Source organism: Bacillus rossius, chromosome 1 (assembly GCF_032445375.1).
Source record: "Bacillus rossius redtenbacheri isolate Brsri chromosome 1, Brsri_v3, whole genome shotgun sequence".
NCBI classification, from domain to species: domain Eukaryota; kingdom Metazoa; phylum Arthropoda; class Insecta; order Phasmatodea; family Bacillidae; genus Bacillus; species Bacillus rossius.
In genome coordinates, this window is record NC_086330.1 from 39,618,182 (window position 1) to 39,643,833 (window position 25,652).

Below are 25,652 nucleotides of genomic sequence, written 5' to 3' on the forward strand. Positions count from 1 at the left end.
AGGCAGCAAAATTTTTTAATAATATATTATTATTTTTAGAATTTTATATACGCAAACAAAATAAATTTTCCACTTCTTGGATCGGAAGGATATCATTGCAGATATATTTCATACTGAAAATGTGATACACTTCAAAATCACGAAATAGCTCAAAAGTCGTAAATACGAGAAGTTTACTTTGGAAAAAAAACTTTAAAATGCACCAGTCTTTTTACTATCCCTTTCCCCCAAACGGTTTTTTACCACAAATAACATTTTTTAATGTAACTATTCCAAAATATATAATTCACACTAAAAAAAATTGCTATTTCGTTTTAAACATTATGACCTGTTCTATGAGGATGACAGTCGTTTATAATTTATATTTTAGGGTCAGTAAATGTGTTAGATGATTTGGAGGGAAAAAAAATGATTTTTTTAAAATTTAAAATAAAATTCTCGGTAAAGTTACATTCACTCGACTATTACCCACTTGAACTCTAATTTTTACATTGAATTAGTTTTATGGTTGTTTTCGTGGTCAATTTTCAAAAAATAAATATTTCATAAAAAGAGATATGTTCTACTTTGGTCATTGCAATAAAAAACAGGTGGGAGAATATTAATAAAAAAACTAAGGATAAAAATATTCTTACTATAATTAAAAGGTTAAAATTAACTAATTATTGTAAATTGTTTTACACATTTCCGGGGAGAAATCATTCTAGAACCAATACAAAAATATAACACGATTTTTAATAATACTAATTAAGTTTTTTAAGCATAATTTCTATAATAATTAAAATATATTTTTAAATACAACATATTTACATTGTTTTTGCATTTCAAACTATTATTTAATATTTATCTGAGCTAATTTTGTTTTTAAATTCATGAATGGTTTTTCTTGAAATAAGTTGTATTGACAGTTTTTAATACAACCTTCAAAAATTGTTGGTAATGAATATATTCATTTTTAATTTTTTATGAAAATAAATTTTAATTCATAAAACATATGCCTAGATATTAATCTTTAACATTAAAACATATGTTTTTGATAAAAATATGTCATGTCTATGTATGTACATGAAATGGTAGAAACTGTAAATGATAGTTATCACTTCAAAACATATTTTATTTTAATAGTGTTTAAATAATTTATTAGCTATTAATTTTCTTAACTGATAAATGAAATAAATATAAACTTACTTTTAAACAAGCTAGTTACTTAAATGTATTAAAGCTATTACAATACCAGTATCTTTTTATTTTCCACCATTGTTTGGCCTTAATTTAATTCTTTTTGACGTGAAAGCGTCCTTACAGTCGGCAAAGTAAGTCAATTCGATGACGCTATCATAGCGTAACGAAAATTAGCACAATGAAAAATGTTGAACGTTAAATACGTTATGCAAATGCAGGAAAAATGTGTTGGGGCGATGCACGTTAAAAATAATGTATATTTCGTATTTTGAAAACCGCAATAGAATAAAATGTTATAATAGCACTGAACATTTTGCTTAAATCAGACATTTGTAAAATTTATTGCCATCATGAGGAGTCTTACAGTATAAAATGCATTGAAGATGCCACGTTTCTTAAAACTCTATAGCTATTATGAAATTTAAGAAACGATTCGGGTGCTTGGAGGTTCTGTTAAAGTTTTGGTATACGTATCCACGTAAAATGACTTTTAGAAGCTTGTAAAATTGTAATAAAATAAAAAGAATGAATTTAAGTTTGCTAGCTTTTATATATTCAGGTCCAAAACTATTTGAGCGAAGAATGTGTATACGTACATACTGCACATATTTCTGTAACCTTAAAACACTTCTAAAATTTTAATTTTCAGAATTCTAAAAATGCAAGATCACAAACCTTAAACATAACTTGTAACAACCACTTAAGTCCCTAGACCCGCGAATTTATGTTTAACTTTAATTGCGGAGTTACTTGCCGTAAACACAGAAATAATATATATATAAGTATATATATATGTCATGTGTTTAATTCTACAATAATTGAATGGCCAATTTTTACTTTGTCTAAATTGCTCTACTAACTACTTTTTCATTGGTGTATATTCATCCATTTCTAGTAGTAAGTGTTAGGGTTCAGGTTTACGTTTATTAATTTTTAATAATATGTATCATACATAAAAAGCAGTTTACTTATTTTTACTTATTAATTTTACATTGGTAACGAAGAACAATAAATAAATTGTTTCTTTTGTGAAAAATGTTGAATGTAAAGTTTTTTAAATCTTCATCTCCATTCAAATAAAGCCTAGCGTATATCATTCTAGGTGGCCACTAATAGGTTGTAAAAATTTACTAAGTCAGTCTCACACGCATTTTAAATTGTTTGATTTTTGGGTCAAATATATTATTAAGGCCATTTTCTGTAAATTTATTACGAAAGCGCTAATTTATTTTACGTTTCGTTTAATTTATTCCTTTTATATATTTACTTAATGTAATCTAAAATCGTAAGATGTGGCGAAAGTGTTCATTATTATAATCACTTAGATCTCTGAAATAACCTTTAGAATATATCTGGATAGAAAACCCAAAAAACTAAAAGAATAAATTTACAGGAAAATCGTTTCATTAAAACCAATGACAAGATATAATCAAATAGGCACGTGAGACACAGGCTTTTACAATCATTCTCATTTAACCAATAAACGCCAATTTTTTCATCCTTTATAGGTAGGTGACCGTGTTAACAAAATATATGAAACTTCGACATATAGCCTACTTCCATTAATTACGAAACGGTTACGGGATCTGCTTAAATGAGAATTGTACTATAAACGCGGAAAATTTTAAAAGCAAACAAATCTGTTTACAAACAAATAAAACAAAAAGGAAACATATTGTGTGAAAGATTTTATCGAATTGAAATACGAATTTTTTAAAAGCCGATTAGCTTAACGTATTTTCTGTTATTAAAACAATTACGAACTTCCAATCACTAAGCTTTATCATAGAAATTAATTTGCTGTACATTATTTTCGACAAATCGTTTTTATATCTCTTTTTTAGGGTTTTTCTTAATTACTTCACTCAGAATACACGCACCTGCTCTCTGCAAAATCTATAATTCGTTAGAGTTTATGGAACAGTTTTAAAACACAAGGTGTTATAATTTTTGAAATTACCTTTGTATATTTAACCACCTTAAGTTTGCTACTGGATAAAATAAACTTTATTTTTTTTATACAGTTTCGTAAATTTTTAGAGGAGGTTCTAGAAATTTTAAATTAGTCGGTACATAATAATATTTAGCAAAGAAAATTAATTGTTCTCGCATGCATATAATTTTTTGTATAGGCATCGCTTGTTTAGGTATGGATGATTATTGTAGGCTAAAAAAACTAAAATATTTATAACATAAAAAAATAATTATGTATATTTTTAATCATCTAGAAAATTGTGCATTAAATAAAATATACTTGGCAGAATTATCAACAAACTTTTATTGTAAACGTAACAAATTATATACAAAATACAATACAGTTAAAATATAAATAGTTTACATATTTAACAAACAACAAAACCACGACATCTCAAGTATTCGATTTTAGGAAAATAAATTTAACATTTCATGTACAGGAAGTAGTAATGAAACTACAGTTTAGAAAAAAGTTGAATTTTTGGGACTACCAATCGTTATATAACATTCATTTTCATAAATAAAACCCATAAAATACATTTCAAATTTCTATACATATGTATTTTGTTTATATGAATTTGTAGATGATTTTTGAAGACATATATCTTCACTCTTAACATATATTTCCTACTTTAAAGCTATAAAAATTAAATTTTTTGTAATGCCTGAATTTATAGAAAATATTTTGTCGATGTTGAACAGGTACCTTGTATACAGTTCATCAAGTTTTAAGTTATGCTGAGCCCTGCTTGGTAAAAATGAGACTTTTCGTCATTTGTTTTTTAAATAGTGACCTTATTAACCATGTTATACATATATATGTTACAATTCCAAGCCTTAATTTAGTTTAAACACATTTCCAAGGTATTGTTTTCGTGATGCTGAAAATTGGTAACTCATTAACTTTACGGTTCAAATTCATCCGCCTTGTGGTAATTATTAAAATTACATGCTATAATATGTATCCAAAACTATTTTTTTTCGAATGTGTATAATAAATTGTATTTTGTAGCAATATAAGTGCCAGACATATGATTAATGTTATCTTTGTGTTCGTGAGAAAACATGCGAATATTTATAATAAAAGATTTTACTTAAAATAATTACGCTGTGGCACACAATTTAAGACATTTTCTTAGGTTTCAAAGACTACGAAAAAACTTATAAAGTCCTTTTTTCTCCCGAAATTCTGCTTCTTAAAAATAAGAATTCAGATAAATACTTAAAAAAATAACCATGGTGGTAAACAGTTTTCAAAATATTACTTGCAGGTAGTATTAGCGAAGTACAATACTACTGGAGACGCAGAGACATAACAAATAAAAAGACCACATTCTGGTTGCAAAATAATTTACAAAAAAAAAAGTGTCAATTAATTTTAAAAGTTTAGCTTTATGAAAACATGGACTATAATTCAACCGAATGTCTGAACATAACAGTGAACGGCATCTACGAATACATTCCCCTGATAAGTAAGTCATTTTGCGTTTGGCGTTGGATTCATTTTGCAAATGAATGTAAAAATTCTGTCATGAGACACATGTTACAGTCTTTGTAAACGTATTCATTAGGGTATGCATTTTTTGCGAAAAGTTTTCGAGAATACTACAGCATCGTCTGTGATTCGTAAATTGTTTAAATTTCAGGTACGTGTTTACAGTTAGTTCAATAATCACATCCATTAAGGGGCCCATCTGGTCGGCGTGTAGGTGTGTTAGTGAGGCGGAATGATAAGCGCAACACTCGCTGGTATTTATAGCGCGGTATCACCTCTAAGCGCTGGGCTCTGAACTGTCGCGCAGTCTTTTATCGTCGTGCTTAGAACAACTGTGAAATTTTAGCGGTGACCGTAACATTATATGAGGGAAAAATGAAGATAAAGTTGTAATAGAAATCCCTTAAGTGTTTTCAAGAATGTGAACCAGTTGATTTACGCCTAAAATTTACTCTGAAAGAACGCCTTTTATCCATTATAACACTTATAAAAATACAGTTTAAAAACTTAATCCGAAATTTAAAATACTGTTCGGGTTTCAGCGAATTCTTAAATATTTTTCGTTAACAGACCCCACTCGGATATCTTGAGTAGTTTCTAAGTAGCGTTTTTTCTTTCTCCTGAAGCTCTGCACACCGTGTGTGTGTCTGGGCAGTCAGCGCTCTTAAGTGTGGAAGCAAACGCGTCATGAATGGCAGTGTCGAACAAGGCAAATTGCCTCTTTTGCATACGGCCTTTAGTTAAAGAAAGAAACCTCTGGCGCGGGTATACCTTTTGGCAAGCTAAGGCCTGTATTCCAAGACACAAAAATGAGGGCTTAAGTTTTTAATATGCTACACCTGTACCCTAAACGCATTCCCAGTGCACGATAGGACACGTCCAGTCCCTTATTTTTAGGGAAAGGATTTTGGTGTCGTATATGTTGCTCAAATTCCGCGCATGCACAGAGCCCACTTTTTCATAGATTTCGCCCAGGTGCCTGACCAGCGTCTTGTGCCATTAAACGTATATTCTCATTTTTCTGATTATCGGAGGACGTACCAAGCTGGCTGGTGTGACAACTGAAACTGAAATACATTTTGTACATTTCAATGGTCATAAAAAAGAAATAATCGCAACTTAAAAATCTACTTGAGAAATGTAAAAAGGTGGTTCTAATGTTGTTGCTCTGGTGCTGCTACTTATAGTATTTTTGCCGTTTAAATTGTTTCAATGGCTGCAAAACGCCCGCCAGAATGAGTTTGGGACCAGTTTCTAGCCTCGCGCAGGGTTCACTAAAACTGCTGCCGATTTGTTTCCTTTCTGGGAATGCGACCCGCGAGTTAGGTTACGGTTGCTTATTCGCAGGGGCATGCATATTTCGCGAAAAAGACTCCGAGACTAGCTGAAAGTTAAAAAAAAAATCGTAGCATTGTCTGTCTCTCGTGATTGGATGAGTTTCTTCCAGGTCAATATCGATTGTTACGACGCCGATCACAGCGAGTCAGTGCGGAAACAAAACGCGTCCTGAGTTGCTCGGTCATAACAAGGCAACGACTTCTCTCGCAGACGTCCGCCTTATCACGAGGAAGAAAACCGCTGGTGTGAGTATAACTTGTTGTAGTCTAGTAGGCGTTCAGATTTTTTTTTCTCGCGAAAAATGCCTGTCCCTACTTATTCGCAGAGACCCGAAAAATTCGCGGGTTCATTTCGTGTTATGCTTAAAATTAAAATAATCATACCTTAGTGCTGTTTCTGTCATTGGTTCACTGTTAATCTGGAGGACTGAGAGACAATTAGAGACCCTCACTCATAGAAGTGTCGAATCACAGGCCACCCAGTCGAGACGACTCAACAAGTCAGCAGCCAATGAACAGTTGGCATTTGCCCGAGTGGCTAGAGGATATTGGAGTCCATCCTGAAGGTCATTGGACCCGCGAATTTTCCGGGTCTCTACTTATTCGCTACCTTACACGAACGTCTTGAAATACCGCCCTCGAAGTAGTTTTCGAATGGGGTAATTGGTGTCTCATGGGTAGAGACCTGCAAAATTCGCGGATTCATTTCGTGATATGCTACAATTCAAATAATTATACCTTAGCGCAGCTTCTACCACTGGTTCACTGTTAATCTGGATTAATAAGGGCCAATTAGAGACCCTCACTCAAAGAAGTGTCGAATTACCGACACTCAGTCGAGACGACTCACAAGTCAGCAGCCAATGAACATGTGGCATTTGCCCGAGTGTGTAGAGTGTAGTAGAGTCCATCCTAGAAGTCATTGAACCCGCGAATTTTGCAGGTCTCTACTCATGGGACGCGGTCGTGGTGCAGGTACTCGTCCAAACAGGAGGTCCCAGTCCTCCCCCTCAGGAGGAGCGGTCGTCGCGGCCGTCGTAGCTGACCTCGGCGTGGTAGCCGCCGTCGTCGGCCCAGTAGCGCACCGTCTGGAGCCGGCCGTCGGGCAGGCGCGCGAAGTACTCCCCCTGCGCGCGGCCGCCCCGCCGCCTCTCCGCGTGGCCGTAGTCGTTGCCCTCGTGGTCCAGCACCGAGTACGAGAACTCGTAGTTCGCGTCCTCATCGAGCGGCCCCGCCTGCGGAGCGAGCTTGACGTCATCCGGGGAGTGGCCAGCCCGCGCTTTCTCCGCGCGGAGCTTCACGCGTCAACGGTCAACACAAGACACGCAGAAATACATAACGTTCGCAGGCTTTCACGGCCATTGTCCGAAGTAACTTGGCTTCTGGTTTTCAGCCGTTTCCCCGGCGAATAATTCACCGACGTTCCGGTCGACATTGCAGTCGCCATCATGAGGTAGCAGTTGCCTACTCTGCTCCCTGATGATGGCGACTTGCAAATTCGACCGGAATGTCGGGGTGAATTACTCGCCAAGGACACGGCTAAAACCCACGAAGCCAAGCTACTTCGCTCAGAAATACACTTGAACGATGTATCCAAACAATGCAGGTAACAAAACACGGCGACCAAATATGGCAAAAATTGCGCTCCATAACATAGTGATGTAACGAATGCCAATTTTTAGACGTATGAGAGTGTGAATATTCAGTTTTCAAACCTCGAGTTCGTACGAATTGTTATCGCGACTGACTTTCACCGTAGCGTCATCCGCCAGTCTGAATATTAACTTAAAAGTAAGAATTCAATTAATTTTAAAGTAAGAAATAATGAAAAGCAAACCTTTTTTTTTTTTCATTTGAATATCATTTTCTTTGTTCTTTAAAGAAGTTGATTATTTAAAATCAGTAAAAGTAAAAATAATGTTAAATTTTCATAAATTTTAAGAGAAGAATAACGTTTTTATTTTAAATTAATATATTTTTTTGTGTCTTAAAATAGTTTGTTCATTTAAAGCACTAAAATTCAAAATAATGTGTAAGTAAAAAGTGACCATTTTTTACGAAAAATTGCAAGATTACCTAAGTGAAAAAAATTAAGTTATTATTAAAATAACTCATGAAAAAGCATTTTTAACAAAAATGCTAAGAAATTCCTTTTTTTATTATTTAATTTTTTTTTCACGTTTAAATTTTTTCTTCATATTCATATTTGCAAAATATTTGTATGAATTTTGCGAATGTAATCATTAATAAATTGGCGAATATTCGTTACATCACTACTACTAACATCTACGAGACAAACCGCCCGTTTGACAGGCAAAGAACGGAAAACTGTTGTTTGTAAATTTAAGGTAATCATATCAAAAATAATTTTTTTTCTGACAAAAACCAAAGAAAAATTGTGTTTTCAATATAAATAAATAGCATTTTTCATGTCTCTACCCCTTTTATACAATTGTACTCGTCCGTGAACCTGAAGTTTGCTCCTCTCACGTGTGTAGCTAATGACGTGAACACACTGGTGAAGATTATACGTAACGTTGACTTATCGGACGAATTTTGTGACGTTTTAAACAAAAAAAAAACACATATTTATGCAACACCAGACTGGCTATCAAGTTAAAAGAATTATCTGGTTTATTTATGTAATAAGAAATTTTTTCTGTCAAAGCTGGAATATGAATTGCCACCCAAGAACATATCAAAAAGTAAAATATTATCGTGTAAACGAGTTTTATGAATTATATCCCATGAAACTTTTGATATAATCAAATTAAACATTAAACTATTATTTCACACATATACTTTAATGAAATAGAGCTATTTGTTTTCCAAAGAACTGGGATACCTTACCTGCACCAGTATTTTTCTCATTAATAATCGCAGAATATTCAAATGTCAAACTAAACACTATTGGTAAAGTTACTAGTAAAAAAAAAGGGCATTCTTTTTATCTGTTTTCATTTGCTTTCCCAAAAATTTTATTTAACACCTTTCATCATTACTTGGGCAGCTATTATATTTTTTGTAGTTTTGCTATTTCTTTTACAATGTTTTAATAGCTTTATCTGTATTTAGAGTAAATGTATCAGAGATATGATGTTTTATGTCATTTGTTTGATGGTTATTCGACTACTAGGGTTTCCGTTTACTTATAATGTTCATGTCATTTCGTTGAGAGATTTGGCTTCTATTTAGTTCTTTGATCCTGTCGTTTGTGTTTTTGTGAAGTTATACTGCTTTAGACGCGTTATAAAAGTAAATCTTTACGATGCGCACGCACCATGCAACAAAATTTCCACAGGATAAAAAGATGCTTTTAACAAAAAAAGGCTACATACAAATAACAATAATGTATGTGCTTTTTAAACCTATACTTTAGTGTTTGATATTGAATACTGGTCCATATAATTAAATATAATAATTGTTAATGTTAGAGATAGAAATAGCGTGTTTAAACTTTTTTAAGTGTATTTATTTAAGTAAAATTATGTTATACTTCTTTAGGCGCGTTATGAAAAAAAATATGAGCAACAAATTTTTACGATGCGCGTGCAACATGTAACTAAAATGTACAGGATGAGAAAGGCTGCATATAAATAAAAATTATATATGTGCTTATAAACCATAAAATATAGTGATTGATATTGAATACCTTTAATAATTCATATAATTAAAACATTAATTTATGGTGAATATTAGTGACAGAAAATCGTATTTATAAACTATTCCAAGAGTAATTATAACGTTTACATATATAATTGAGGTTATGTTTCCATATGAATAATTTATTTCCATTATAAATAATAAATGATTACGCATTATTTAATAAATATTTAAAACTAATAAATTAGAATCAAATTTTATAATATATTTTTTATTTTAATTATTAATAAACATTTATCTCCATTTTTAACTAAATGACAAAAAACTATTTTATACACGTAATTAAATTAATACTAGTTTGTTGTAAGCCACCTAAGACTCCCGTTGATAAAGTATGAATATAACAAACAATTAAATTTAGTATATACGAAATAGCGATTAAATATTATTTTCATTTTAATATTGTGGAAATGAAATTTTTATCATATAGGCCTATATGTTTGAAATGATAAAAAATATTGGACGAAAAATTGTTTTTAAAAAAAGACCCTCTTGAAAAACTTATTTAAGTAAGGTTATTTTATACTTTTAGGCGCGTTATGAAAAAATATGAGAATAAATTTTTACAATGAATGGACAACTATATTGCGTTTTTATTGTCTCTGGACATTAAATAATCTTCTTGGTTGTGGATTCGATTCATTATAGCCTACGCCAGGATGGCAACCATACTGCCACGGCTCGCTAATTTATCACTGAAAAATGCCGAAACTATTGGCCTCGTGAAAATATTACGCTTTGACCGCATTGATTTTATATTTGCGTCACGGACTCTGCAGCAATTCTGGGGTGAACCAGTTAGCAAATAGCAATGAAAATGTTACACTGTAAGCCCATGAAAACTGATTTAGTAGAGCTTTACAGCGTCAGCCAGTGGGTCATTATATTTTAGATTAAATACTGAGTATTATTTTAATTTTTTAATTTAATTGATTCTATACTTTACCAACCGTATCTACAATTTCAATCCAGTAATTTTATTATTTTATTTATATTATTTTTTTCCACGCAGAATAATGATACATTTTTATTACGCCTAGAAAGTATAACTTCTAACGCGCGTACATAAGGTCACGCAACCTTTTATTTTGGTTGACTCGTGAGAGGCAATGAAAAAGTCTTTTTAAATTTGTATTGAAATAAAATATGTTTATCTTAAAAGCTTCTCTCAACTTATTCACTATTTATTGTGCACTATTAGGCCTTTGACCAGTTTTTTTTACAAACGATCAGGAACTTAAGCGGAATTTCTTTTCAAGTGGAGTGGGAGGCGAAATATACCCACTTTTCTCGCTGTTTGCTTTCTAATTCTTTTTTTTTGTGTTTAAGATATTATATTTTTAAAAGGATTTTGAGGCAGTGAATAATGTATCCTTTTGCGTATTAATTACACGCACGCATTCCTGCCGGACCGAAATTACTCCTCTGGCGAGGCAGGACCGTTTTGGCGTGGGTTTCTAAGCCATCGCGAATGGACACGGCATTTCATCAGGACTCGGTGGTGTTCGGAGAAAAGCTACAACGAGAAGCTGAGGTATCCCACCCCTGCATCTTTGTCAACCAATCCGCCTAAAAACCTTCAGCTAACCTGTGATTGACTCAGAAGAAACCCCAACCTAAGTATATCACATGGCGCTTATCTAAGTATATCACATCTCTGTTTATGAAGTGTAACATCTTAGCTCTCGGTGTACGGCTTTCAGTAGGAGTATTTTAGTGAATATAACGCAAGTCACATGGTACGTAAATGTGTACCCATGGTGCTGCCATCTATGGCGGATGGCGCGAATCAAAGTTCACAAAAAGCCAATGGGAAACCTTATAAGACCAAATGTTTAATAAATTTTAACAAGATGGAAAGTATTTTAATAAAGTCTGGGCTTAGTATTTTTTTCAAGTCATTTTCGCTTTTATTGCAGTCGTTTCATTATATAGTTTAACCTTTCGCTATGTAAAACGAATGATTCAATCGTCGACGTAGATGCTCCGGCAACGAATCTTAGCGGCGGGTGCGGAAACTATGTGTGATTCGCGTCAAGATATGTAGTTGAAAACACAATTTTGCTTGTATAAATATATGCACTACACTTGGCATGGTTAAAAAAAAAATCTTACGTTAAATTTTATCTCCAAGTTCCGTATTATAAGCAAAATGAGAAAACATGATTTGGTTATTCTTTTCAGAAAGGCCAGAGAACCCGTGATCCGGGCAGGACGTATCCAGTCTCTACCAGCTGTCCATGATACTGTCAGAGCTGTATCGCCGCTCACCCCATTCGCCTTTCAAGGACAGAGAAGGGGAGCCCCTTCAAACGTACTCCAATAGAATCAGATCTACCAACTGCCAGTGCGAACCCTAACCATGCGACCCTTGGACGGTACAGGGTACCTCACCGGGACTCCCGGCACCAAAAACCGGGACATCCCGCACAATTGCCTTCACTGTAAAACAATGTTTCTACTATTACAAGGAAAATCCTTGATAACTCAGTTAACAACGATATCACATGTAAAACTGCTAGGCAGAGCTTTGTGCCATGGGTAATTTTACGAATCTCTGCCTTGTAGTTTTACAAGTGACATCGTTGGCTACTGAGTTTCCAAGGATTTTCGTTGTAAAATTATATATATATTTTTACAGTGTGAATTTTTCATTGCACTTGCGGGCTTGAACGGTCTGTTAGCTCTGGACCTAACACGGAATTGCCCCACTTAAGGCCACAGGCAATGCCTCTTAAACTGAATACCGGAAGGAACAGCCTCTCGGATGCCACGGATATAGGATTTCGTGGCAGGGGGATTGGAAAATACCCCTTCCCCCCACAAAAAAAACCTTTCCTCCTATCGGCGTGCACCCCCCGCAAACTATAGCAAATACACTAGAGACTAATACCGTACAGCCCTATACTAACAACACAGGTGATAATGTGACGGTAAGAGGTGTGACTACAGGATTATGTTATACATAATTCCTTAAATCATTTTAAACTGTCAAAATAAAAACATATTTTTAAGAAATTTTAAGTGTTATAGTTTTATTTCCTCTTCATAAATCTGTATAATCTTCAAACAATTATTTTTTTCTAGGATGTAAGATAGTTATTTTTGTTGTCACAATGTTTCCACGTGTATTAAACATTGGTCGTACCATGGAGGTATAGGAAGCAGACTAAGCACCTCCATCGCTCACACCGGACACGTGGTCTCCCATGTGTCGGACCGGCCAGGTTTTTCGCGCAAAGGTCGTGGGGGGCTGTCCGGCAGCTATAGTCTGCGTGTGGCGCGTGTTTGAACCTGCAGAAGCTGCTCCGCCGGGTCTCCCGCCGGCTGCTCGTCGCGGTGGATCGCGTCCTCCGGGGCCGGGAAGATGGCCTGCGTGTACCGCGGCGGGGGCGGCTGCTGCGGCTCCTGTTCCTCCAGCAGCCTGATGACCAGCGGCGACCTCGCCGACCGACCGTCCGACGTGGAGTTCCTGGCCTCGTCGGCGGCTGCCTCGTCGCTTAAACACGCGGAACACGCCTTCTGGAACGACTGGGGTCTTCACGGCACAGTTGGTTCGGAAGCATACGACAAGAACCCCACACTATTTTAAAAAATTTGTTGTCTGTAAAGTGGGTTTGCGGACGATAGTTTAACGTGACAACGTCATAACAAAACATTGATGAAATGATTCCATACTTTTATGAATAAAATTGTATCATTTTTATTGAATTATCACTATAATGGGAGTGTTTCAAGTTTAATGTGCCTCGAAAAAGTCAAATCGATGGTTGTTCCAATCGAGTGGAAGAGCGATAGATACGGCGAAAGCGTACAATGAGCGTAACGGGACACAGCGTAACGGGACTCTTTATCGCGCGTGCAGCCGGCGTTCATCGATTTATTAAACGTTGTCACGTCAAAATATTTCAACTTCAAAATTTAAGAAGGCTGGTTAAAAATTATCCAGGGATCTTCGTAAATTTACGGCTATCTTCATCAGTTGTCGGCTACTGAGTTTACTTATTTGGACATAGATCTCAGATTATATTCTTGGTACAATGTTCTTTTATCCATGTATGTGTTAACCTTTTTTTTAGAACGAAGCATAAGACCCGGGAGTCAAAATACGGCGTTACACATTTTGGATACACATATGAAAGAACAATTTCCATCTTATTCTTTATGAAAATGAGGTAAAGGTCTTAGTGTAAGTAAAGCAATGTAAATTTTTAATATCAAGGGCATGTGTTTAGACACTAAGATGTTACAGTGGCTCTAGAAGAAACTAGTTTTAATTTCCAAGGAGAAAAACAATGTGAATACTAATTTGCAAAAAAACAGTGTTAATTGAGTTCATAAATTTATACCACCAAGCAAATCATCAATGATAAGTAAGCCTCAAACAAACGTATCATTAGAATAGCTAATATGTTCCAAATTAATAAAATTAAAAACAATAAAAAATATCTGTTAAAAAGTGCAACACAAAACCAAGTTTTTTAAAAAATTATTATTAAAATCAGAATATATTTTATATCATCCCCAATTTATATGTATTATAAAAATAAAAAAGCAATAGGTCTACTAGATGCAAGAGTGGTGGCTAGATATAAACAATATCGTATAGTAATTGTAAAGATTAACTTGAACAAATGTTATTACTGAAATGCAGGAAGTTTTAGAAACACATTTGAAAACATTCTTAGCAATAAAAATGTGAGCACAATATAAGTTTTTCAACACTAACTTATTGGCCTTATTTTTTTAATTATTAATGTTTTGATAGCGAACTTTACCATTGATAATCAATGAAATTTAATACTTTCACGTTGAAATTGTTGTTTCATTGTGTATATCATAGTTTTTAACTCATTAAAAAAATTACAACCCTCTGTGTTCGTCTGTGCTCTGATATTTTTCTGACGTATTTCTTACTCGGAATTCTTAGTGCTATCCATGCTTTTGACTTTTAACACCGGCTGAATTTGGCTTGTTCTTCAGTGAGTTTACGTATTCATCTCTTTGTCAGTTCTTGATGGGTCTCTATGATATACATTTTGAACAAGCAACGCCGCTATTTAAATCCATAAGAAACTTTCATTTTATTTTGAAGAAATCATGAAACAAAAATATGTAAGAGTATTTAAGTTACCTGTCAAGTCGCTTGACTGGGATGAGAATCGTCACAGGACTCCTGCCGGGCTTGAAAAGGCGAAGACCTCCACTTTTGAAGGAAGCCGAGTACGGTTTGCTACTTTTCGTCGTCATAGATGAGACGTTCATGAAGAACAAAACACTAGAGACGATCAGTCCAACGAATTGGTCCTGAAAAGATACAACATATAGCTAAAACAAAACAAAAACCGATTTTTAAAGAAGGTAAATTTCTTACGTGTGCGTAAGAAATTAATCCTAGCTACAAATAATTTTTATTCAAAAATTTCTAGAAGTTATTGTTTTCAAATAATTACAACTTAGACATATTTCACAGAAAAATATTTAGAAAAATTTAACCACGATAAACTATTTACAAAAAACCAAACAACTATCAATGCAAGTAACTACACTTATTTGTAAGCACATATATATGAATATATTACAATATAAAGTAGTAGGGCCTATATTAATTTGCTTCACACAGTATTCGAATGAACTGTCATGTCTTCAAGCTCAATGAATTAATCAGAAATTGCTATGTAATTCATACACTTTAATAATACAAATGCTTTACCTTTATTTAAATTTAAGCTTTAAAAATTATAATATTTGATGAAATTTAAAATGTAACTAAATTTTGAAATAATTTTATTTTTAAATTAAAACTCTTTCTGAGCGGAAAGTTTCTTAAGTATAGCTAAGAATAAGTTAAGGACTTTCTGAGCAAGAGACATTCTCCACAATTCACTGGTTGCTACATTCTCTTACAGATCCCCTTCCCCAAAGTCTGTTATTAATTTCCGTGGTCTTTGTCGCGGCGGAGATTAACGAACTCCATTTTGTGATTACGTCCGGTTCGAGCACCGCAGTCTTCTTTGTGAACCGCCGAGAGTCGCTTGCCTGCTGTGCTTGGTCCCGACTGTCTGCCGCGAAGCACAAGGGTATTTGGAACGTAGGACACGTCCGTGTGTATTATGGGCAGCGCGTTTCATTTCAATGCGTTCAATATTGCGGGGTCCTTGTTGACTTTCGTGCCGTCTATAGCTTCTGAAAGTTGCAGTGGGAAATGAAACTGAATTTTTCAATCAGCGCTCTGGTTTATAGTTTTCAAGTAAGTACTAGTAAAATTAAACGAAACTGTCAGTTATTTCACTGAATAATTTACTTAGACGTCGAAGCATGATATCTTCGTACGATACACATCGTGTGCAACTAGTGATGTGTCTAATCCCAATTTTCTCGAATCCGAATCTCGAATTTGAATAATAGAGAGTACCTCGAATATACCCTTCAAAACCAAATGTAGGTGTTAAGTGTCAAAAATAAAAATAAAAAACGTTCCAGATACTAGCTCAAGTACCCAGCGTTGCCTGGGCTAAACCACTCTTGGGAGATGATTTTCGAAAAAAACGTCGGTCTCAGTTGATGGCTATGTAATATAAGGAACATCACTGCCGAGTTTCAATTCTGTATGACACGACATGTACTTGAAAAACCTAAAATTATGATGTTTTACGCTCCCACAGGACAAAATCCAGCCCGAACCGCGAGCACCTGATGCAATGGCCGTTGCCATGGAGACGGAGGTACCAACAATACAAAAACCCGTTACCATGGATAAAAATAAAAGCCTCAAAAATGCAATAGCAAAATCCGTTCAGCCATTTTAGCACAAAGATCTATCCCACAGGAACCGTTCATTTTTACGGGATAAAAAAACAACAGAAAAATCAACTTATTCGAACAATCCACGCCAACTTGGTTATTTTAAACTTGGAAGGCATTAAATCAGCTCAATCAAAAAAGTCGTAGTAAATTTGATATTTTGAACAAGACCTTCACAAATCAGATGAATCGAAAATTCCGCCCCAAATTAATACTTTAAACCGCAACAAATTGCTTATTTCTAATCTTTAAGCAAAAAAACTGCTTATCAAACTATCGACACCAATTTTATTAATTGAAAGCTTGGTACGCATAATAATTGCTGAAGTAGCCCATGTCACTCACTCTCCGACCCATAAACTGTCTTTATGCAAAAAAAATCGATCCGTTGCTCCGCTGCTGTGTGAAAGAACAAACCAACAAACAACAAACACACTTTCGCATTTATAATATTAGTTGGATAGGCTAGTGTTGAAACATGGCTGTTTCACGAACTAAGTTTCCAGAATCAAAACATATTGTAATTATATATATATATATATATATATATATATATTAGATTTTAAAGGTACGATATTTCGAGGAATGCTAACATGATAGGTATGCTGGAGAAAAAAACTTCAGAGGTTATCAGTGTTGAATTTTTAATTTACTTTATCCCAATATATATTTTTTTACGAATCATTTTACTCGAATATCGAGTACTTCGAATACTAAGAATGTGGCGGGATTTGAGGTATTAATTAGCTCATCCGTATTTGTAACTCTTCATTCGAAAATGGTCAGTGTTCTGTATGATACGAACAATAAATAACTTTTCCGATGTACTCTCGCTTCGCTTGATAAAGAAAAAAGAAGCCGTTGAGAGGGTTGTGTGAATCACATTCTCGCTTCATCTTGTGGTCGTACGTGATGTTTCAGAAGCAGTGATGCATTACTCCGTGGGAAACTCGCTGCAGATGGTAGTATTTGAATCGGTAACCTAAATTAGAAACGTGATGCTCTCACGCGGATAAGGAAGGAAAAAAAACATCACTCGTTTGATGCTGCACGCAGATGAACACGAATTCTTTCCCATTGGTTTGCTGTCAAGTGTGGGGAAGTTTGCTTGATTTATCTATCGCCGAGTGTATAGTTTGATATAGAAACTCCAGTTTTCTCTTGTAGAAATTTACTTTCGCTCGGCCTCTCATCTTCCAGTCAAACTTTCGTCTTCATATCAGTATCCGTGGCGCGATCTCTCAAACATTACAGGAAATGAAGGGAGGCTTTTTACCAGCACCGTTAAAAAAAATTCGATAGCTTAATAATTCTTGCTTTCGCTTTTATAAACGGCAATGTGAAGTCTTAAACTTCTTAGTTAATTTCAGATTAGCATAATGGTTTAATACCGTTACTATATTATCAAAATGGAATCAGTAATAAGCAGATTTATTTCATTTCGCAACACATTTTCCGCTTTTTCTTGCTGTTGCAGATATTTTTTTAAATGTTTTCTAAGGTGTTTTTCGGGAAAATAATTATCCATAAGATATCAGCTTTTTCGCAACGTTTGGTTATTACGATGCGCAATTTACAAGAGTACTGTGAATATTTTGAGATTTTGTTCAAGTAAAACTTATTATAAACACATAATAATATTATATTTTTTCAACAAACCTAGTCAGAGATGTATTTTCAGTAAAATAAATTCCAATAAAATTGTACATCAAAAAATAAAAACTCTTTAGCAAACCAACGATATCCACATTATTCAAAGATCACATAATAAAACATTTCACGATCAAACTATAAAATGTGCCAAAATTTTAATGTTACTTGTTCTAGTGGCCAGCGTCTCTGGATGGTGTGCCAAGGGTTCCGGGTTATATTCAGAGGTGGGGAGGATATTTTTAAAACCCTCTCCCTGGTGTCAGCCTGGGTGTTTGTGATGTCAATTTGAACTTCATCCCGCGGAAGGCAATGGGAACCATAGCAGAATCATCCTGCCTCGGCAAGCATAGGGACGTGACAGCTATCAACACCATGACTTTACCTGTGCTCACGACATCGAGTTAAGGCTAACACGAATCATCAGCTTCACCCTCTTAATTTAACTGAACTTATAAGCTCGCAGTGTTAGATTTAAAATGTTTCAAATAATATCAAATTTATTTCAGAAAGTTTAATGATTAATCTGTATGTTTATCCCATATTTGGACGCAGCGCTACTTGCACGCAAAAAGACACAGAAGGAAAATGGTAAATATAGTGTTAAATATCGCACGGTTTGGGACATATTTTTTTAGGACCTCCAATGCTACAGTGGATACCGAATTACGTTGCTGTAGTGTAAACCTCTTGGCTCTCGGTACTCGAGACTTGGCAGGAGTAATATCGTGAAAACGTAACGGAAGTCGATGGGCGAAAATGTGAGACAAATATGGCGGACCTCCGTGTGGCAACATAAACCAGTATAAAGATAGTTTAATCTTAATAAATAGGGGACAAACCAAACGTATTGGTTTGCCAATAGAATAATAATATGAAGTTTTAAAACACTTAAGAGAGCTGGCACTACAATCATTATAATACGTCATATTCTCCTAATAAATTCACATTTGGCTAAATATAATCGATAAAGCCCACGCTTGTTACCAAAAGGGACTTGGTTCGGATCTCGTTACTGTATAATTTTGTTTTTCCTTTTTAATAATATTATAATATAATATAATAATATTGAATCAGCTCAATAAGTTTAATTTTTTTTAAAGTAATTATTTTCAGACTGATTTACGTCGATCAAGCAAAAACCAATACACAAACATATACTTGATGTTATTATAGGCCTATGTGTTTTCAAATTGTTGAGGTTAGTATTTTAGGAATGCCATGGAATTGTAACTTATAAAATGTGCGGAAACTTAAAAGAATTAACTGTTTGCTGAATTTTAACAAGACGGACAGTATTTTAATAAAATTCCTTGTCGAACATCAGGCTCAAAGCCGGCTTTTAGGATATTTTCAAGTATTTTTTGCCCTCATCGGAGCAGTGTCTTAAAGTTGCCATCCGCGGGTGATGGTGGCAAACAACAGTTACGATTCAGGCAGCGAATTCTAGCGGCGGGAGCAGAAAGTAAGTGTGTGATTTGCGTCTAAAAATTTTGATATGTACTTGAAAAAAAAAAATTATTGAGCAGTATGTAAGTGTGTTTATCACGATGAGAATTATTTTTTAAATTTTGTGTGAGTTCCGTGTTGTAAGTTCATTTGAAACATGAACGCCGTGAGAACACACGAGTTCGCTCTTTACCGAGGTCAGATGTTTGCACGTCACGAGCGAGTGCTGGGGTTCGTTTTCCCCTTAGCACGTGACATCGTGTCGTCGGAACCGAGCCGGTGATCCTCGTCGGCCGGCAGAGTGCGTCGCGGGAGTGTTCTCCGCCCGGCAGGTGTCCTCGACAGCAGGGCCGTGAAGGAGGAGAGAGAACAGGAGCCGTGCTCGGCGGAGAGCGAGAGTGCTCGGGCCAGAACGAGAACGATGGACCCCCGGAGGAAAGAGAGACGGCACACCCGTGTGCCGTAGAAAGTCCGGGGGGCGAGGCCGACTGTAGGCTTCCGGAGCAGTGACCTTTGTGTGGGGAGGGGGGGGAAGTTCCATCGTCCACCGGCTGTCGTCGAGACTTGGCCCCTCCTCATCCCACCCCTTCCCCCTCCACCCTCTTCAGAAAACCACTCGCCAGCATCCACTATCTCCCTGGAAGGCAGATCACGAAGGCCACCCACGCTGGCCTACTCCACGCCCGCCAGAATCGCGTCGGGAAGAAAGACAAGATCCGCCCCCATTCCTGGGGGGTCTCTTTTTATTCGATTCCTCGCCACGTGAATGATTCAAAATTCCTTTGGGACCATCACATGCACAAAGCGGCCAGGAACGCTATGTGATTGCTGAAACTGGGCCTTCAGCCTTTGACTGCTAACCAAGATCATTGTCGTTTGATACTCGATTGTAATCAAAGATTTTCATTAGAAGCGTTGAAAATGAATTAAAACATCAATTCATTTTTTTTTCCATCCTGCTTGGACAGAACCAGTGTAGACAACGTTTCTATGGTAAGCACGCCGAGAAATACAACATGATGTCCATCTTGTTATCCTTCGCAAGTCCCTGCAGGTGTAATCCCTTCATGCAGTGTATTCTAACAAGTTTTTCCGAGTTATCTTTGAGAAATTTGTTGATAATAAATATGTCTCGTAGAAGTATCCGCATAAACGATGTTTATCTCTGCATTTTACGCACGTATCTTGAGAACACATAAGTCGGCAAAACCTTGAAAGGCAATACAGTCCACAAGTCCTGCAATTTAATTAAAGAACGTTTAGTTCCATTGGTGATCAGTTTACCAGATTTTACAATGAATTAATTTTGTCGAGACAGCTTTGGCTAATAATTAGCTTACGGTTCATAAACATTTGACACGTTAATCTTCGCTGCACCTGTTAAATATTCCAAACGTAAACAATGTGAGAGCAAACATGACATAACTCTAAACGATGTCTTTTTTTTGCGACATCATTGTTTTAACTTTTTGTACTTGGTCCTGCAAACGCATGCTTTCATAGAGATCGTATTCTTTGGTTGCTGGGTTAGTCAACTGCCTATTGACTTCTTGTTGAGTCTATGTCTGTGAAAAAGATTGATTGCTCGACTATACGTCATGTCCCTTAAAAATGCCCGGAACGAGGCAAGAAGGGGTTGTAAGGGCAGGCGTGTTTGCACATGTGAAAGATGACGCCTATTCAAACTTACGCTTTAGTCGACTAAGACTGGTACTAGTAGCATAACTATGTCCTCGCAAAGAAATTTACTTTAAATATACCCTGTACACTTCGTGAGCGTTATTCATCGTCCGGTGCTGACGTTATGAGGTAGTTGGGAGTCAGACATGCCTTTAAGGAGACGAAGAAGGCAGCATCAGCAGCTAACTGAGTTTGAACGAGGCCGTGTAAATGGGACTACGAGAAGGTGGATGTTATTCCTCAGGCAATGCTGAAGAGAGACTTGGCAGGTTAATATCCCCAGTGCATCGGTGTTGGCAACAATGGACGCGGGAAGGCACTGTCTCGATGAGACCGGGTGTCCGGCCTCATGATGAGTGAAAGATCGCCGTATTCGTCGCATTGCTGTGGTGGATCGTACTGCATCTGCAGCGGCCATTAGAGCTTCAGTTGGCACCTCATGCCAGTCTAGAGCTTATTGGAGGGCGGAGTGGAGGTCTGTTATGTTCTCAGACGAGAGCCACTTCTGTCTTGACCTTACGTTGGTAAGAAAGAGGCCAGATGAGCGCTTGTAACCAAGATCTCAGCGGTGCCGACGCACTGGACCTACACCAGGAGTCATGGTCTTGGGTAGCGATTTCCTTTGACAGCAGGAGCACTCTTGTCATTATCCCAAGAGCGTTGAGAGCGTCTTCGTACATCAGAGTGGTGAGTGAACCAGTCGGGCTGCCATCCGGTAGCGGTATTCAAGGGAGGGTTTTTCAACTGGATAACACTCGTCACATTAACGCTGCCGTCACCCAACGTGTTCTATAGAGTGTCGACCAGTTGTCTTGGACTGCGAGATAACCAGTCCTTACGCACGTGTGGGATATCATGGGAAGTCACATCCAGTGCCATCCAATGCCAGCACTAACCGTTGCTGATCTGACTGACCAAGTGCAACAGGCTTGGAACTCCATCCAACAAAATGACACACGGCTCCTGTACGACACGTTTGCATGCTTGCATTCAAAATCGTGGTGATTACAGCGGTAATTAATGTTCAACCATGTTACATGTTTTCTCGCGCATACTTGAAACTGTGGCCTGGAAACTTCAATCAAATACATATGTTGCCTAGCCAGTAGCTTATCCTCAAATGCATTCCTCTAAACTAATGTCTTACTGGTGTTGGTATTTCATTTTCTGCCAGTTTTTCAACAGGGAGCCTATATTTATGTTTCACATAAAACAAATTATAAGTGGGTTTAAAGTATGTGTATACATTCGTATCTTACTTTATAATCATGACTATAATTTTGCTGGTTGTGCGATATTTTCAAAGTATTCTTTCCTGCAGTTACAAACTGTACGTTGTTTAATAACGCAATCATAATTCGCAATTATTTTCGGACATGCAATGCTAACAACTTAAATAATTTAGCCAAAATAATAATCACATCGAGCAAATGAAATAGGTTATAAGAGACGTGAAAGTTTTTTTTTTTCGGTTTTATCCTATATGTGCAATGAAAATATTGCCGGCACATTTACTTTTCAATAATTTAAAGTAATTTTTTTTTTCAAATAGTTATTTTCTTGTATATTCTAAATGTAGGACTAATCAAAAAGTGCACTGATGATGTAAACCAGTAGCTACTCGTTTAATATTGGTGGACGCTTTTTTTTAGTTTTGCCTTTTTTGTATTCAACGAAAGGTAGTTAAAGCGAGTGAATAACACAAATAAGTACTTTTTATTTTAGATAATTATAACACAGTTGGAAATTATTTGCTGTTTGCAAATTATAACGGCAAACCATTACTTTTTTTTTACCACAAGTTATGGAAAAGTCTGGGTTAGTCAATTATTAACAAGAACAGTAAAAGTATTTATTAATGTATGAGTCACATTTATGTGTTGGTTTTGGTCCAAGTAGTAATTTAGAATAATATTTTTCAAAATGTTGTCAAACAATAAAAGAACAGAGGGTGACAGCTAAATTAAATGAAAAAAAATATTTTTTTTATATTAACTATGATTTAAAATATAAATGATATGCAAATGTTTGTAATGACACGAAGATATGAGAAAGTATTTACAAAGCGACAAACTCAAGTGAAAAATTCTCCCTGGAACGTGTTCAGTGCGATGCCAGGCGAACGGAGTGGCAGCATTCTGTATTCAAGTCACTCGCCACACGAACAGGGCGGTTGTTGAAACTGAGCGATATATGTGGAAAGTGCCTGGAGAATGCCACGTTTCCCACGCACGGCCGCGATAGATCACTGCAGGAGCAGAAGGAACTGCATGCATCAAATCCTTTTACAAGTTCTGTGTAACGTGGGATTGGACTGCTTTTTTTATAAGTGAAAGAGATTTGTTATTAATCATATAAACACCTAAAAACAAGGTAGCGCTGTAATTTTTGTCAATATTTGAACAAAGTATGGTTTCATAAAAATAGGTTGAATATAAGTACATTAAAAAAATATATTTAACTATAAATCGGTTCAGTTAATTATTATAAATACATTATATTATCTTAGGAAATAACACATAAGAAGATTTTTGAAGTTATACTTCTTTAGGTGCGTTATGAAAAAAAACATTGTGAGTGAAATTTTAAAATGCGCGCGCACCATTAAACGAAATTTTCATAGGATGAAAAAAAGGCTACAAAAAATGCTACATAGCCTACTAAGGTTGACGTAACCGAAGCAGCTTTAACCAAGTGACCCTTAATTTCAAGCACACAATTTTTAAAAAAACTTGTAGTGAAAAATTATCCGAATACTTTCGACGCTACCACAACATGGTGTGGTAGCGACAATTAAATACTGTTTCAGCAGTCATTTGTTTGCGTTTGCTAATTTTTTACTGTAAATTTCCCAAGCAATTTTCAAAAATTTTTCACGCTCACGTTAATAAATTTGCAGTGATAGATACTCTAAAAGAGAGTAATAAATGTTTCCTGGGTAAGCTACAGACTATTATTACATTTTTTACTAAAATAAATTAGTACCAACAGTTTCAAAGGCCGTAAGGACGCATGACTCGTATTTTACGAAAGGATAAATCGACGATTCTATGAGAATCCTTGCAAATTATTCGGAAACGGGCGCCGTTTCAATGCTAAATTATGTCGCTATTATGAACATCTCATCCTGCCCCGCCTTACGACGTCAGCGCGTATTTAACTGTTGGCGCTTCCGACCTGGCGTGTGTGATTCACGTGGGCCGACGCACATCCCGTTGCTTACACTCATTTTTGACGTGACGTCTAATAAATCGATGAACGCCGGCTGCACGCACGAAAAAGTGTCCCGTTACGCTGTGTCCCGTTACGCTCATTGTACGCTTGCGCCGTATCTATCTCTCTTCCACTCGATTGGAACAACCATCAATTTGACTTTTTCGAGGCACATTAAACTTGAAACACTCCCATTCGTTTCCTACTTTTCCTATCATCGTCCTGTCCTTAACAGAATAACACAGATTGGAAGAAGTTAAATAGCAACCATGTATAAAAGTTATAGTTAAAATAATCTCTTCGTTAAAGTAGTGAACATATTCGAATTAATGAGTGCAAATAAAAGTCAATTTATCAATTAAATTGTAGATTTCATTTCACTCATTCTATGTCTCCATACAAAATAGTGATAATTCAATAAAAATGATTCAATTTTATTCATAAATTATGCAATCATTTCATCAATGTTTTGTTATGACGTTGTCACGTTAGACTATCGTCCGTAAACCGACTTTACAGACAACCAATTTTTTTTTTCCCGTGTTCGCGTCGGCAGATGTGACGTGCGCAGACCGTCACACGACGACGGCGACGCGAGAGATCGACCGGGAGAAGACCGACGCGGCAAGTGGAGCCTCACGCGCCCTTACCTTGAACACGGCCGCCATGGTCGACCTCAGCTCGCACCGCGTCTCGGCTTTTTTCTGGACCGCTCGCACGTCCGCCGGCGAACTCTTATAAGCTCCAGGGTGGAGAAGGAACGCCTCGTAATGTTCTTTCACTTTCCCCCTCCCCAACCACCCTCTCTACCAGCGACGGGACAATACACCCACGGGTCCCGCCGGCCACACCGGTTTCCTTTTCTTCCGCGGACGTCCTTGAATTTTCAACGCGAGCTCGCATCTTCGCTCTGCAAGGCCGCCAATTACCCCTCGTTAAACCAAGCTCGCCAAATGATACGGTTTCGTCCAGCGAAGTCGCAGATTGCCCTGAAGTCTACACACAGCGGTTTCCTTTGCGGAAAGTTATTAATTAATTTTCTGTGCGTAGTCGGAAACTCTCTGGAGAAGGGTGCACGATCGACAAGACATGTTTTCATTAGTTTTCATCGTTTTACATTCCCACGACCGAGATTTATTCTAGCCAAGAACACCCAAATCACTTCTGGAACTAGCTAACTAATTCATTATAATTTAGGACTTATA

General features: G+C 36.2%; 1 protein-coding gene across 1 annotated transcript; it reads right to left on the reverse strand.

Annotated features, from left to right (window-relative positions):
• Positions 1–10,962: 10,962 nt before the first annotated feature.
• Positions 10,963–25,151, reverse strand: LOC134528490 (uncharacterized). Its single transcript, XM_063362147.1, has 3 exons — positions 25,098–25,151; positions 14,786–14,958; positions 10,963–13,150 (listed from the first exon to the last, which is right to left on the reverse strand). The coding sequence occupies exons 1-3, from the start codon at positions 25,113–25,115 to the stop codon at positions 12,916–12,918; spliced, it is 426 nt and encodes a 141-aa protein (XP_063218217.1). The 5' UTR covers positions 25,116–25,151; the 3' UTR covers positions 10,963–12,915.
• Positions 25,152–25,652: the final 501 nt, after the last annotated feature.